This window comes from Malaclemys terrapin, chromosome 1, assembly GCF_027887155.1.
Source record: "Malaclemys terrapin pileata isolate rMalTer1 chromosome 1, rMalTer1.hap1, whole genome shotgun sequence".
Classification (NCBI taxonomy): Eukaryota; Metazoa; Chordata; order Testudines; family Emydidae; genus Malaclemys; species Malaclemys terrapin.
Genome location: NC_071505.1, coordinates 138,583,452 through 138,599,810, shown reverse-complemented (window position 1 = coordinate 138,599,810; position 16,359 = coordinate 138,583,452). Strand labels below are relative to the sequence as shown.

At 41.8% G+C, this 16,359-nt stretch overlaps 1 protein-coding gene across 1 annotated transcript; it reads left to right on the top strand.

The window, feature by feature from the left end:
- Positions 1-4,911: 4,911 nt before the first annotated feature.
- Positions 4,912-16,359, top strand: LOC128830566 (killer cell lectin-like receptor subfamily G member 1). Its single transcript, XM_054016429.1, has 6 exons — positions 4,912-5,012; positions 13,140-13,235; positions 13,615-13,713; positions 13,785-13,936; positions 15,502-15,605; positions 15,825-16,359. The coding sequence occupies exons 2-6, from the start codon at positions 13,142-13,144 to the stop codon at positions 15,934-15,936; spliced, it is 561 nt and encodes a 186-aa protein (XP_053872404.1). The 5' UTR covers positions 4,912-5,012; positions 13,140-13,141; the 3' UTR covers positions 15,937-16,359.

The following is a 16,359-nucleotide window of genomic DNA, read 5'->3' as shown; positions in this document are numbered from 1 at the left end:
AGCTGGCTAGATCGTCGGGCTCAACGGGTAGTGATCAATGGCTCCATGTCTAGTTGGCAGCCGGTTTCAAGTGGAGTGCCCCAAGGGTCGGTCCTGGGGCCGGTTTTGTTTAATATCTTTATTAATGATCTGGAGGATGGTGTGGACTGCACTCTCAGCAAGTTTGCAGATGACACTAAACTAGGAGGCGTGGTAGATACACTAGAGGGTAGGGATCGGATACAGAGGGACCTAGACAAATTAGAGGATTGGGCCAAAAAAAACCTGATGAGGTTCAACAAGGACAAGTGCAGAGTCCTGCACTTAGGACGGAAGAATCCCATGCACTGCTACAGACTAGGGACCGAATGGCTAGGTAGCAGTTCTGCAGAAAAGGACCTAGGGGTCACAGTGGACGAGAAGCTGGATATGAGTCAACAGTGTGCTCTTGTTGCCAAGAAGGCTAATGGCATTTTGGGCTGTATAAGTAGGGGCATTGCCAGCAGATTGAGGGACGTGATCGTTCCCCTTTATTCGACATTGGTGAGGCCTCATCTGGAATACTGTGTCCAGTTTTGGGCCCCACACTACAAGAAGGATGTGGAAAAATTGGAAAGAGTCCAGCGGAGGGCAACAAAAATGATTAGGGGTCTGGAGCACATGACTTATGAGGAGAGGCTGAGGGAACTGGGATTGTTTAGTCTCCAGAAGAGAAGAATGAGGAGGGATTTGATAGCAGCCTTCAACTACCTGAAGGGGGGTTCCAAAGAGGATGGAGCTCGGCTGTTCTCAGTGGTGGCAGATGACAGAACAAGGAACAATGGTCTCAAGTTGCAGTGGGGGAGGTCCAGGTTGGATATCAGGAAAAACTATTTCACTAGGAGGGTGGTGAAGCACAGGAATGCGTTACCTAGGGAGGTGGTGGAGTCTCCTTCCTTGGAGGTTTTTAAGGCCCGGCTTGACAAAGCCCTGGCTGGGATGATTTAGCTGGGAATTGGTCCTGCTTTGAGCAGGGGGTTGGACTAGATGACCTTTTGAGGTCCCTTCCAACTCTGATATTCTATGATTCTATGATTCTACTACGGTTTGATACACATAGACACCAATGAGGGGGATGAATTATTTTGGGTGGTTCACAGGCATATAACTAAGAGTAATGAGTTAAATTAAGAAAGGGAAAATTAAGTCTAAATGGATGAGATACAGGGTTCCACATGAGCTGCTTTGTTATGCTCCATCGGGATCCCTAAATCCAGGCAGTCACTGGCTGCCAGAATGGGTCCTCACAGTCAGTGTTCAGATCTGACTTCAAGTTGCTCCAACTTGCACCAGGGCTCTAGACCCATGCAGATCTGTTCCATTATCCAAGGAATAAATGGGGTCCTAAAACCTTCTTGGTTTCCAACCCATACCCCTCTTCAGTTTCATGCCAAGTGCAGCTCAGCTAGACCAGAGGATCTATTCCAAAATCAAGGGAAACTTCCTGACACTAAGAGTATGTCTACACAGAACAGGTGAAGGTTGTTTAAAACAATGGACAAACCTCCACACACTTACTTAAGTGAAGGACTTCACTGAGGGACTTTCTTCAGTATTAGAGTCAGGATCACTCACTGGCTCCAGGTGGGATATCAATAAACTCACTCCATATATACTTCTGTGCTCTCTGAGAGCAACACATACTTCTAGGGTCCTGCTTGTGAAACGGTGTTAAATTCAACCAAGAGAGGCTGGCTTTTTACCCCACTAAACAGCAACACTGTTATAAAGGTGAGGACCATGCTCTCCATAGTGGTGAGAAGGTTGAACAGAGAAAGATGTCACAAACAACAAATGCTGGTTCCATCTTAGGTTGCAAACAATTTGGTTACATGTGGCTACTCTTTCTGCTTAAATGAGGCTCTCTGGTTATCCTCATATTAAAGGGTCAATAGCAGCCAACACAGGAAATATGAATATCTATTCAAAGCACTGGCTTATACCACACAGGAAGCATCAGACTCACATTGCTAGTGAGAAACCCTGCACCTGGCCAGAGAACTCAGAGCATTGAAACTTTTAGAGTTAAAGACAAATCATCTAAGAAAAGTAAAACTCTTGCAGATTAATTTATCTTTTCAAAGTTTCTGTATGTGTGTGTGTGTGTGTGTGTGTGTGTGTGTTTGTAGACACTAGAAATCTGCAAGAGTAAAAAATCAAAATCCCTCAGTTTCTAGGGCCTTTCTACGGTGTTTTCGCTACTTCTTTAGGTTCTGAGCCTTCAAAAAGAAACACACAGCAAACAAACACACAAGGAAGCCGCAGTAGAGTAGTTTATATCTTCCATGGAGCAAAGCTTTCATAGGGTCAATGATGCTGCTAATATGTTTACTTCACCTTGTGGTCAAATAGCAACAACCGAGAAGCAGCTCAGTTATGCACATACAAAGTCTCTCAAATTTCAGGCAGCTCTAGCTTGCTCTAAGCTGTTTGCATGCTAGAGAACTGAATTGTTTTGTTACTGAATGAGCAGGGCAGGAATTGTTTAAGTGCATCCTCTCTAGTCATGCTGCTTCATGATAAACCAACTGCAGGTTTGCCCTGCATCCACAATAGCTCTGTTATAAACCCATCCAATTACAATGGTTTCTTGGTGCCTTGCTCATCACAGCTCCCAAAACCAGTGTATTTTTGGAGATTTTTTTAAATGCTACCATTGACGAATGGTTGAACCATTACCACTCACACTGACACTAAAATAATTCAGATAAAAGTGGATTAAGAGAACCACACCGCATTTAACACAGCTGAAAGCAAGTCTACTCCAAATGGAATTTGTCATGCATTTGGAGTGCTTTTGTGAGTGGACACAAGATAATAAATATAAGAGGGGACCACAGGGTTCCTAACCATGGTACATTTCTCCAGAGTAGACAAGGGTGAGGTGCCTGGATCATGAGCAGTGGGACCATCTTGTGGAGCAAGGACAGCTTTGTCCCAAGCACAGGGTGCTGGAATTGCAGCACTGGACAAATTCCTCACAGTGGATTCTGACAGCTCAGTCTTAGGCCTTGGGGCCTTCCCAGATGCTTGTGTCAGAGACACTTTGTCTTCAACCCTGGAAAGATGGAATTTTTGCTGGTGAGCAGGTTTTCCTTATGCTTTTGCTTCCTCTGTCATAGAATCATAGACTATTAGGGTTGGAAGGGACCTCAAAAGGTCATCTAGTTCAACCCCCTGCTCAAGGCAGGACCAATCCCCAGATAGATTTTTGCCCCAAATCCCTAAATGGCCCTCTCAAGGATTGAACTCACAACCCTGAGTTTAGCAGGCCAATGCTCAAACCACTGAGCTATCCCTCCCCCACATATTGCAACAGGGATCATTCACAGATGAGGTTAAGAACTTTTGCATCACGTTAGACCATATCATGGACACCCTTTTATTAAATATGGTACAAAAGTGGGTTTCCCTCTCCCCAACACACAGTTTTGTAGTTTGTACATGTGCACCCTTACTTATCCTATTATGACAACAACAAACTCTATCCTTGTAAGCATAAGAGTTCATAGCAGGGCTTCTCCCTAGCTCTGAACTTATTCTCAATGCACCTGTAGTTCTGCTTACTGGTTTGAGAAGTTGGGATCATATTTCATCTTTCATTACATTGTTTACATTGGCTCCTTATTGTGTAGGAGGCTGTCCTTAAACTGGACCTATTGAATTTGAAGCTCTGGTTATTTTTGAGTGCTTCTCCTATCTTTGAGGACAAGGGCCTGGGTGTCTATGAGAGACAAGTTGGGTGAGGTAATATCTTTTATTTGACCAACTTCTGTTGATGAGAGAGGGAAGCTTACGAGCCACACAGAGCTCTTCTTCAGGTCTGGGAGTGTCACAGGAGATGTTAAATAGGTTGCACTGACCAGTCTGTCAGTAAATCCTCAACTTTTCTTATCCAAACTGGGATAGGAAGATTATCCACCTGGTTACTTTTGAGCAGGTTATTACTGTAACCTAGTGAGAAGGAATCTTCAGCTATCTGATTGACTCATTCGCTAATAGGAGAAGTGCAAACAGTGCACTGGGCCTAGGATGCTACTGCAGATGAAAGTGCTGTACAGGCTGATAATGTGGACAGATTAGGGACTCTGGAGAAAAATACTGGCAGAGATTGTGAAATGAGCCACACTTCTAGGGAGTGCAGCTACACACATTTGTCCAGCAAGTATTACATTGATACACAGCTGAGACCCAGATGGTATTGTAATCAATTAATATACTAATATGCCTATATTGAGGGAAATAATCTGATATAACTCATATTGCAGGCTAAACAGGTTCAGCAGTCTTTCTTTTTTTAAGTCTCCTTCAATCATTATTAACTATACTTGTGTATTTTCCCCATCATGTTTTTAAAAAGAGAAGTCTAAGAGAAGATGTGATAAAGGGTTATAAAACAGTGAATGAGACAGGGGAGGCCATTCAGGAGATTCTATTTACCCTTTCCTTCAAAACAAAAAAACATAGCGGTTCAGAGTGAAATTAAAAATTCAGTACATTGTAAATGGCTAGAATGAAATATTCCATTGATGTGACATAAATTAACCTGTGGAACTCCAAACTCCATGATATTCCTTGGTAACCTGCTGCTGAGAAGGAACCCCACACGTTCATTGAGATTAAAATAAGAATTAGACCTGAATCTCCTCTCATTTACACTGATTTCAATGAAATTACACCTGGTTTACATCTGAGTCAGGAAAGAATCAGGCACTTCCAGCAATGAACTATCTTCAGTGAGCACTTTGCATCGAGGGAGGTCTTTTCAACTTAACAACCAATAACCTTCCTGTGCGGTTTCAGCTGGAACATCATGAAGTAAATAAGCCATTGTCTTTTGGCTTGCATGGTTGATCTTCTATCAGGACAGCCAGAGTGAAGTATCATCTTTTCTCCCCTGGGGATTCATATATACGGGACCAGAAAAGATCGAGCACAAATTATCTACCCTAGCTCTCCAGCCTCTTCATAAATAACTACAGGTACAGAAAAAGGTATCATGGCCAAATACATATAAAGCTTTTATTATTAGAGTAGAACATGAATGTTGGTAAAATGTATTTGTGTTTTCTAATTCAAGAAATGAGTGAAAGTGTTTCCATGAAAGATATTATACAGACATGTAACTTTGATTTTATTTTTTTCTCTTTAGGGAGTATGTATTTAAAGATGTATAGTTGTGAGAGTCTCTGTGACATATAATCCTTTGTTTATAGTTCTGTGATCTCCTCCACCTTAGAGTAACATTAATTAGATATAGAGATGAGCGTGATCTAAATTCCTGGTTCTCACAATTTTGAACTTTCAGGAAATCATCTCACCCCATCTTTAATTATTTTACCCTTAAAGGCAAAATCTACAAGTTTAGCAACTGACAAGGAAGGTGGTAGAAGGAACATATAGGGATAGTAGGAAAACATTTGAAGAAAACATGCCTGAGAAAACAGTTTACATTGGTTTGCCCATGAATCAAGAAATTTCACGTGAAAACTGTTGAAGGTTGTAAGCAACGGGAGAAGGAAAATGACAAGATATGATCTTGCGAAGGGGTACCACATAGGACTGTGTTGGGCTGCATTTACTTAACATATTTATGCATAATCTGTAAAAGTGAGTAAATAACACAATAATGAATTATTAAATTGGGTAAGTGCTGAGAATATCACTAAGGACAGCGAAATAATATAAATCACCCTAGAGAAGTGAGAAATATTGACAGGTAATAAAATAAGAATCAAGCTGGACAAAGTGAAAAATACTACATTTGGGGAAAAATAATCTGAAACAATGGAATTTAATAGGTACTAAGGGCAGAATGCTCAAAGGGAGTCAGGCACCTAAGACCGTATTTTAGGTGCTTATATCTTAGTTTTAGCTCCACTGTGATGTACAAAACCCCATGACAAATCCTGTAAGCACCTAAAATCACTCAATGTCTAAGTTTTTACAATAAAATTTCCCTAGGTGCCTGAATTTCTGCCTTTGGGCATGCACATGGCCAAAATGGGGTAAAGGAGGGGCGTGTGGGGAATGTTGTCAATATGAAATCTGTAGCCAATATTCTTGGAGAAAATGAACAATGTGACTGATCTGGCCAATTTGATTTCTGAACCACAGAGAAGTTTCAGTTCATCAGGACTTGTTAACCACATTACCCTACCTGATATCTATACCTGCATGAAAGAGCAAAGTTGGGAAGCTAGTTATGATTTGCTATTGTTCTTGCACTGAATTTCATAAACCCACTGACAACTTTTCACTGTGATTAACCTGTGATAAGATCTACAGGCCCTGCATGTGGGGAGGCAGCAGCTCTCTCTACAGACCTAAAAGTCTGAGCTTGATAAGTTTATGGAGGGGATGGTATGACAGGACTGCCTACAACGGCATGTGGCCCATCGGCAACTGCCAGTAGCAAAAATCCCCAGTGTCCGGAGACAGGATACTAGATGGCAAGGGCTCTGAGTTACTACAGAGAATTCTTTCCCAGGTATCTGCCTGATGGGTCTTGCCCACATGCTCAAGGTCTAACTGCTCGCCATATTTAGGGTTGGAAAGGAATTTTCCCCCAGGTCACATTGACCTGGGGGATTTTGCCTTCCTCTGCAGCATGGGGCGCGGCACACCTGCAGGTTTAAACTAGTGTAAATGGTGAATTCTTAGTATGAAGAATTTAATTCATGATTTGAGGACTTCAGTAACTTGGCCAGAGGTTAGGGGTCTATTACAGGAGTGGATGGGTGAGGTTCTTTAGCCTGTAATGTGCAGGTCAGACTAGATGATCACGATGGTGCCTTCTGCCCTTAAAGTCTATGAGCCTAAAGGGCCCGGGCACATCCAGGAACTTTGATGTAGTGTCTGATTTTGAAGCCAAGGGACATAGGCTGTCCCAAGATACTGAGGTCAAAAATATTTCTATTAACGTGAGTCAGAGTCCAATATGATCCAAATGATCCCTCATCTCAGTCAGTGCCCAGTGTCAGTAAGGACTGAAAAATAATCTGCGCTACATAGATAAAATTCTACTGTTTTCTCTAAATCTCCCTTGACTTCATTCATCATTCCTTTGAGATATTTGTATGCTTCTCCAAAAATGTTCTCTTATTACTAAAATTATTTGGCATTGTTATATACCACAGCTCTTAGATTCCAGAATAATTAGACACCTTCAGGAAACTAAGATAGTGATGTTGAAAAAAGTACTACATTTAGGAAGGAAAAATCAAATGGGACATAACTGGCTAGGCAGTACTACTGCAGAAAAGGATCTAGAAGTTACAGCAGATCACAAATTTAATATGAATCAACAGTGTCACACCACGACAGAAAAGCAGATGTCATTCTGGGATGTATTAACAGGAGTGTCATATGTAAGGCACAGGGGGTAATTGTTTCACTATACTCTGCCCTGGTGAGGCCTAAGGTGGAGTAATATGTCTGCTTTGCGGCAACACACTATAAGAAAGATGTGGACAAATTGAAGTCCAGAGGAGAACAACAAAATTGATAAAATGTTTAGAAAACCTGACCTATGATGAAAGGGTAAAAAAACTGGGCCTGTTTAGTCTTGGGAACCTGATAACAGTCTTCAAATATGTTAAGGGCTGTTATAAAGAGGATGAGGATCAATTGTTTTCCCTGTCTACCAAAGCTAGGACAAGAAGTAATAGGCTTAATCTGCAGCAAGGAATATTTAGGCTAGACATTAGAAAAAACTTTCTAACTACACCCCAGAATTATATTAGCCTTTTTTGCAACTGCATCATATTATTGACTCATATGCAGTTTGTGATCCACTATAACTTCTACATGCTTTTATGCCTAGCCAGCTATTCCATAGTTTGTATTTGTGCATTTGATCTAACCTTCCTAAGTGTAGAACTTTGCACTTTCCTTTATTGCAGTTCATTTTATTGATTTCAGACCAATTCTCAGATTTGTCTGTCATTTTGAATATTAATCCTTTCCTCCAAAGCACTTGCAATCCCTCCCAGTTTAGTGTCAATTGCACATTTGATAAGTGTATTCTCCACTTTCTTATCCAAGTCATTAATGAAAATATTGACTAGTACCAAATGCAGGACAGACCCCTGTGGGACTCTCTAGATACATCCAGTTTGACAGTGAATCATGGATAACTACTCTTTGAGTACAGTTTGTCCACTACTTGTGTACCAACCTTATAGTAATTTCATCTAGAACACATTTCCCTAGTTTGCATATGAGACTGTCATGTGCAAGTGAGTCAAAACCTTACTAAAAGAATGTATATCATGCCTCCTGCTTCCCTCCTATCCACAAGGCCAGTAACCCTGTGAAAGAAGGAAATTAGATTGATTTGGAATAATTTGTTCTTGACAAATCCATGTTGGTTCTTACTTTTATTACTATATTATCCTCTTGGTTCTTACAAATTGCTTATTTAATAATTTGTTGCAGTATCTTTTCAGCTATTGAAGTTAGGCTGATTGGTTTATAATTCCTCTTTGTTCCCCCTTTTAAAGATAAGGTATTCTGTTTTCCCTTGCCCACATTCTGGGACCTCATCCATGACCTCTGAGTTCTCAAAGATAATCTAAGGTTTCCAATATTGCTTCATCTAGTTCCTTTAGTACCCTAGGACAAATTTTGGCAGACCCTGATGACATGATAACAGTCTTCAAATACATAAAATATTGTCATAAAGTTGATGGTGATAAATTGATTTGCATGAAGTCCCTTTCAGCCCGACAATTCTATGATTCCATAACTAGAATGACTGGAAGTAAAAAAAATTTCCCATCATAAGAAAGGGTACATTGATGGGGACTGTGCAGTTGTCACAGGTGAAGAGGTATTCTCTGGCAACTGCATGGATGAAGAGTGCTATATTTATGAGTAGTCAGTTCTTTCATCAAAGCCTGACACATTGGTACAAGAAGGTACATGAAAACCATGATACCTGTATCTTACACTGCGAGTTAGTGTGCAGAAGTCAAGGTGTGAATCTACTGCATTTTGACTCACTATGTAGACAAGACTTAAGACAACACCAACAGGAGCTTGGCCAGAATAAGAAGCAGATGCTTAAATCTGCTAAACCACAAACCATTCAGGATTTTAACCAGCCAATCAGAGCACTCACAGCATCCCAACTGGCTGTCTTTCCACTGCTAATTCAACTGTAGTTTATTGTGAAAGGGTAAGTAGTTCAAAAGCAAATACATTTTCAAAAGCATTTTACTGCCTGTGTCACTAACAGAGCTGGAAATGGTCAATTTTATGAATTTGTTTTATTTTTCATCAAGATCAAAAGAAAAACATGTTTATAATTAATAATTGAAGTGAAATGAATTTTCTCATTTCAAAATGTCAATTTTAAATGATTTTTTCTACATTGCTTCTGAGAGTTGAACTGGGAACTATTGGATAGGTACCCAGAAAGCACTGTGACTGGAATGGGTTTATAACAGTGGTAGCATGGATGCAGGGCAAATTTGCAATGATTCTTAATATTAATCACCATGGGAAGTGAGGTGACACTGAATCATTTGTGCTTAAACCATGTCTATCCTCCTTTTTAAATAACAAACAGTTCCATTCTCTGGTGGAGAAACAGCCTGTGTGTTTGGGAGGTGAAGAGTGGGACTACCAGAGTTGTTTTTCTTAGATATTGATGTTTGGTTGCAGACAGTTTCCTTTAAAATTGGGTGACCAGGTTAGCAGCATTGGTTAATCTGTGAAAGCTCTGCAGCACGGAAACAGCTGTAAATTGCTGTGTTGGGAGCAGGAGTGAAAGTGAGGTCTGCTGTTTGTATGAGAAGGCGCAGAATGTGAAGAAAGTAGAAAATACAGTAGAAAGCCTCTAAATATTATGGGACTGGGCAGTGTTGTTGTAGCCATGTTGGTCCCAGGATGTTAGAGAGACTAGGTGGGTGAGGTGATATCGTTTATTGAACCAGCTTCTGTTGGTAAAAGAGCTGAAGAAGAGCTCTGTGTAGGTCGGAAGCTTGTCTCTTCCGAGCTACACCTCACCCACCTTGTCTCTTTAATTGTGGGACTTTTTTTCCCTGCTTTATATTGTCTGTACATACACACACACACACACACACACATAGAGTAAACAATTAATTTGCTAATATGAGTTAATCTGGAAGTAAAACTGTAATGTTTAACTTCAACATTAACTCATATTTGTTCACAAGTAAGTAATGAGGAAGTTACTTACTGGTATTTAACTCTAAAAGTCTCCTTGTTCTGAGTGCTCTGGGTAGGGTGCAGGGATTCTTATGAGTAATGTGAGTAAGCTATTTCCCCATGTATAAAGTATAAGACTTCAAAAGATATTCATATTTCCTCTGTTGGCTGCTGCAACCTTCTAATAAAAGGACAGCCAGACAGTCTATCTCATGTAACAATAAAGAGAAAGAGTACATAAACTCAGCTTGAGACAAAGCAGTAATTGCTCACTGTGAATTTTTTCCTTGTTTGATATATTTTTTAAATTTATAATATGTTTTAAATGTAAATGAAGTTGCCACAAAATGTCCAGTCTGCTGCACCAGAATGCTGGAGAATCCAAGGAACTTGCTGCAGAATTTAATCTCATCTTGTCAAGGGGTATATGGGTCCTTGTTAATACGTCTTAAACCTCTGTGAGAACTTTTGGGATGAAAGGAGCTAAATGTGATTTTATGAGAGCTGGTTGACATTTTTGTTTGCAATGTTTCCAATAAAAATTGACTTTTTAAAAAATGTAACATTTTTGGGGAAAGATTTTCTTTAAGCATCTATTTGTTAATTGAAAAAAACAATTTTTAAATGTTTAAATATTCATATTTTCATATTCCCCTCTTGATCCTCCTCTTTTCCGATTTGCCACTGAATACAATATAATGTATCATGTCTAGATTTTTCCCCACATTTTCCTTTTTCTGCTGTTCCTTTTTCCTTTGACCGCTCTAGCTTTTGAAAACGTCCTCAACTATGGAAAAGTTGCAGAACGGCAAAAGGAAAAATTAAACACCATACTGCAGTTCTTCCAAATTTGTAGAAGTTTTGCAAAGTTACAAAGTAATGTAAGGAAAAAGGAAAACATGAAAAAAAATGAAGGGAAAAAACCCTGGACATCATTCTTTTCATTGCATTCTATGGCAAAAAGGAAAACTAGGATAGAAAGAAAATCAAAATTTTAAAATTCAATTAAAAAAAAACAAATTCTAAGAAAATATTTCATGGATAATTTTGTAAAAGTGAAAAATTGATCAATTTAAAACCCTGCAAAATGGAAACAATTTCAAAATATTGGAAAAAAAATAGCTTAAAACTCATAATTTTGCACCACTGTGAATTTAAATTGATCAAATTTAAAAACTTAAAAATAAAGATAAATATTATCCATTGAAATTATATAAAAAAAAATGTATTCTTCCAAGCCTATCTATAGGACACTGGGGAAAGGTTCCTATTTCATCACAATGTCACTTAAGCACAATCACCCAGAAGTTGCCTATTGAGCTGTATACAAATTTGTTTTCTTGTCTTATATAGTAGCTTAATTACTTCACCATTTAAATCAGGGGTGGGCAAACTTTTTGGCCCAAGGGCCACATCTGGGTGGGGAAATTGCATGCAGGGCTGTGAATTTTTGGGCTGGGGCAGGGGGTTGGGGTGCAGGAGGGAGTGTGAGGTGTGGGAGGGGGTGTGGTGTGCAGGAAGGGGCTCAGGGCAAGGGATTGGGGTGCAGCAAGGGTGCGGGGTGAAGCAGGGGGCTCAGGGAAGGGGTTGAGGGCTCAGGGAAGGGGGTTGGGGTGCAGGAAGGGGTGTGGAGTGAAGGAGGGGGCACAGGGCAGGTGGTTGGGGTGCAGGAGGGGTGCGGCAGGGGGCTCAAGGCAGGGGGTTAGGGTGCTCAGGGCAGGGGATTGGGGTGCAGGGTGCAGGAAGGCCTCGGGGTGCAGGATCCGGCCCAGCGCTGCTTATCTCAAGCGGCTCCAGGGTGGCAGCAGCACACAGTGGGGCTAAGGCAGGCTCCCAGAAGTGGCCAGCATGTCCGGCAGTGGCTCCTGGTGGTGGGGTGGGGCAGGTGGCTCCACCGCATGCTGCCCTTGCCTGTGGGTACCACCTCCAAAGCTTCTATTGGCCGCGGTTCCCCGTTCTGGCCAATTGGAGCTGAGGGGGTGGGGAGTGCCTGCAGGTGAGGGCAGTGCACAGAACCCTCTGCCCCTCCACCGCCAGGGGCCGCAGGGATGTGGTGCCAGCTGCTTCCGGGAGTGGTGTGGGGCCAGGGCAGGCAGGGAGCCTGCCTTAGACCCACTGCGCAACGGGGCTGGCAATCCCGCAGGCTGCATTGAGAGCCCTGATGGGTCAGATCCGGCCCACAGACTGTAGTTTGCTCTCCACTGATTTAAATGGTTCCAGCTAGAGTTTGAAGTTAACATCCTGAACATAATGAGTGTCATTTGAATTCTGAGAGGATAGCCCCTTTGCGCTGAATTGTTTGTGTTGGGATAGAGTTGTACACATTTCCTGTGTTATTACAACTGGTATTATTCATTCCAGAGTTAATAACTCTTCATTTCTCCACTGTCATGCTTCTATCAGGTTACTCAGAAGTGTACTCAGGTTACTTCTTCTCTAGGAATACAGGACAAGGACAGATACAACACATAAACATGTGTTCCAAATTTTCAGCTTCTTCCTAGGGATCTACAGGTGCAAAGATATCCTTCCTGGCCAAATGCTCCTGGTGCTTTTATCTTTAGAGAAGTATATCACCGCCATAAGTCAAATGCACTTGTGCTATAAATTCAGAAAGGTGTGATGATACTTACAATGAATGAGATTATATAAATGTGTAACTTTTTAATTCTTCTGTGGTACAGTGCAGTACAAGCAGCAAGAAAAATGTATAGTAAAGAAATTATTTTTGGGGGCAATTCATGTGACACACAGTTCTCTCCTGTTCTAATGTATTATGATTTGTCTTTAGAGAGGGACTCAAACTGAAAACTTGATCCAAAAGCCAATCAAACTTGGGGAAGTTCAGATCCATATAAGATTTTGCAATTAGTCACCTCTCTACTAATTTCTTATCTTAGCGCAGCAAAATACAGTCTTAAATCTCCACTCTTATAACCCACTAGAAATGAGAAAGAAAGAGGCGATCTACACGAATACAAAATGTCTCACTCCTCCTAAGCAGCACTTGAATCAAAGACCTGAAAATGCAGAAATCAAAGGTACAGTAAATTATCAAGCGGCTGATATTCTGCCTTTTGTTGTACTGTCTTTAGTTAAACAACTTACTACTTCCTCTGCCCCAAGAGAGATTTTAAGGATATTAAAATAAGAATGTTCCTCTATTATATTAATCAGCACCATATTAATGGGGAGATAAAAAGCAGCACATAGCACAGAAGCAGAGAGGTTTGCAGATGAAGGGCTCTGACAGACAAGACAAATTTGTTGCAAGCACTCTCATTGGCTGCCAGAATTACTTAGCATCTAGTGAATGGAAATGTTGTTTGGTTTTCAGATATGGTCATGTGTTATCTGACTTCAGATACTCAGAGCAGTGGCTCATTCTGCCCATATTTATGTTTCCTGTTTTCTTGTTAGATTCCCCTGCTCCAGCTCCTCCCTGGAAGATCATTGCAGTGATTCTGGGGATCTTCTGCCTGATATTGTTAGGAGTCTCAGTGGCCTTGGCTATCAAGCGTAAGTATTTTCAGTAAAGACACAGAGTCTCTGACCTGAGCCATTATAAGTATTTTATGGTTCCTTTACAGATCATTCCTGTCCGGGATGCCCTGACCAGTGGGTACGATATAGAGACAGCTGTTACTACTTCTCCAACATGAAGAAAGATTGGAATTCTAGCCGGAATTTCTGCTCTGCCCAAGACTCAGAGCTCTTGGTAATCAGTGACACCAAGGAAAAGGTATATGACAGTAATGCCGCCAAATCTGTAGCAATCTGATTGGCAGATGTGATAGTTTGGAGCTCTGAGGTAGGGCTGGTTGAAAATTTTCCATCAAAACTTTTTTGACAGAAAATGGGTGTTTTGACTAAATGACCATTTTCATACCAAGTGTCTGTTTTCCTCACAATTTTTAGATTTTGGAAAATTGAACACCCCAAAACTTAAAATTTTGGGAGTTTGACTGAAATGTTTTGGTTTTAATCTGAAAATTTTCAGTTTTAAGTTTCTGAAAATCAAAATATTTCTAGTTTCTGTTGGTTGGAGTTTTAGATGGTGTAGCGAGTGGTCACCCTGCTCCTGCCCAGAGGAGTTAAAAGCAGCCCTGGGGAGGGCTGTGGCTGGGGAAATGCTGATTGGGGAAGCTGCCTCAGCTGTGGCCATGCCCCAATCAGGGCCCAGCTGGACCTTATAAGAGGGCACTGGGCTAGGAGCAGACAGAGTCTCTCTCTAGCTTGCTGAGGGAGAAGGGCCTGGCTTCCTGGGAGCTGAACAGAGTACTTAACCTGGAGCAGGGCTAGGGGGAGGCTAGAGGAGCTGGGGGAGCTCCAGCCTGGAACTCCCCCCCCCCCCCCCCCCGGCTGAAGGCCTTGTTAAAGGCCGGAAAGGGTACTGGGGTTGCAGAGGGGCAACCCAAGGGTAGGCAGAGGCAGCAGGTCCAACCACCCCTTGCTGGTGATGAGTGGCATTTACACTGCATTCTGACCCAGTGAATGGGGCTAGATTGAGACTGGCAGTAGCCATAGTCTGAGGTGAGGTGGGGGTTCCCTGGGGAGGGGAGACCCAGATCTGTGGGGGTACTGCTAGGGGGCAGCACCCTGGCCTGAAAGGGGCACTGGGGCACAAGAGGGACTCAGGCCCAGCAGGACAGTGGGACACTGGCCTGCAGAGGGCACTCCAGAGGCTGGAGAGCTAATTCCCTGGATGACCAGCAGGAGGCGCCACAGGGGTGAGTCCTGCCTCATGACTGATGGATAGTCAGAATTTTCCATTTTAGTAGAAATTTTCTACAGAAAGTAATACCATCTTTGGACTAAATCTACCTGTGAGATTATGGGAGACTGACATTTAGTGCAGAGTCCCATATGATTATGGGAGTACAGGCATCAGAAATGGAGACCTGTAAGATTATGGGATGAATGACATCTGGTAAAGAATTGTTTAGCCCCTTTTGTTTCTAGTTAACAGACATGCAAAATGACACAAGTGAGTGCTGGGACATACTCCTGCTCCTCTACATGCACCCTGAAGGTGTGGAATCTTTGCTCCCCTACACCACCAGTTGGGATCACCACTAGTTCCCAAATTCTCAATTCTTGTGAGTCTTTCCCACAAGTACTATGACTCAATTGCTGACTGAATATGACTGAAATTGCTTGGCTCACAGAGCAGGTCTTAGTCGGCGGGAATCACAGTGGTCTTTTTGAAAGGTTGGAATATTTTACTCCCTTACATTATGTTGCTGTTTTTGCCCAGGGTGATTCTGTTCAACTCCTTTGTCCCTTCTGTCCTCCTTCCCCTTGTAGAACCTGTTCCTGGGGATCCATACAGAAGAACACTGGATTGGATTGACAAATCTCAATTGCTCTGGCTGGGCCTGGGAAGATGGCTCAACATTCAGCGATATAAAGTTGGTTTGATTCAATTTTTAGTTTTGGGGTTTTCAGTTGTTTTTAAGTCCATAAGACAGATCCTGAGCACCTTACTCAGTGTTTACTCAGGAAAAAACTCCCTCTGAAGTCATTAACCAGAATATGGGTGGAGTAAAACATGAGCCTGTTTCTTTTGGCAGGGAATCTTTCACTATTCTTCCCTGACCCCATCTGTGTTCCTTTTATGTCTTTTGCAGGGTCACCTCTAACAGCCCCGTGCAGCACTGTGGTGTCCTGGTGAAGGGGGCCCTCCAGGCCTCCAGCTGTGCAGTTCCTTTCCCATGCATCTGTGAGAAATCCTCCAAGTAACCTCCTCCTGCACTTTCCCACCGAATAGTCTTCACTCAGACTCAGCCAATGGACCTTAATCATGAACCCATTAAAGATGCTCCTTCCTTTGTTCATGTGGGATAGGTTTGATACTGTTCCTAGGTGGCTAGCAGCATGCACTGCCTTGTGGTAGACCAAGATTTGATTCCAGCTGTAATGTAGGCATACAATTGTGTCTAAGCGCCTAGTGAATGCAACATCAGCTAAAAAAGCTAAAGTTCTTGTTAATACACATATTGTTGATGATCTTTGTATTTATATTTTCAGCACAGTGGCTCAGACTACCAGAAATTAAAACTTATTTAAAAAACTCCATAAAGGAAAATAATGGGACAATATTACGTATTTCTCCTTTAAAGATGATATCTCACTGTTGAATTTGGAGTGAAGTAAGCAGCATGA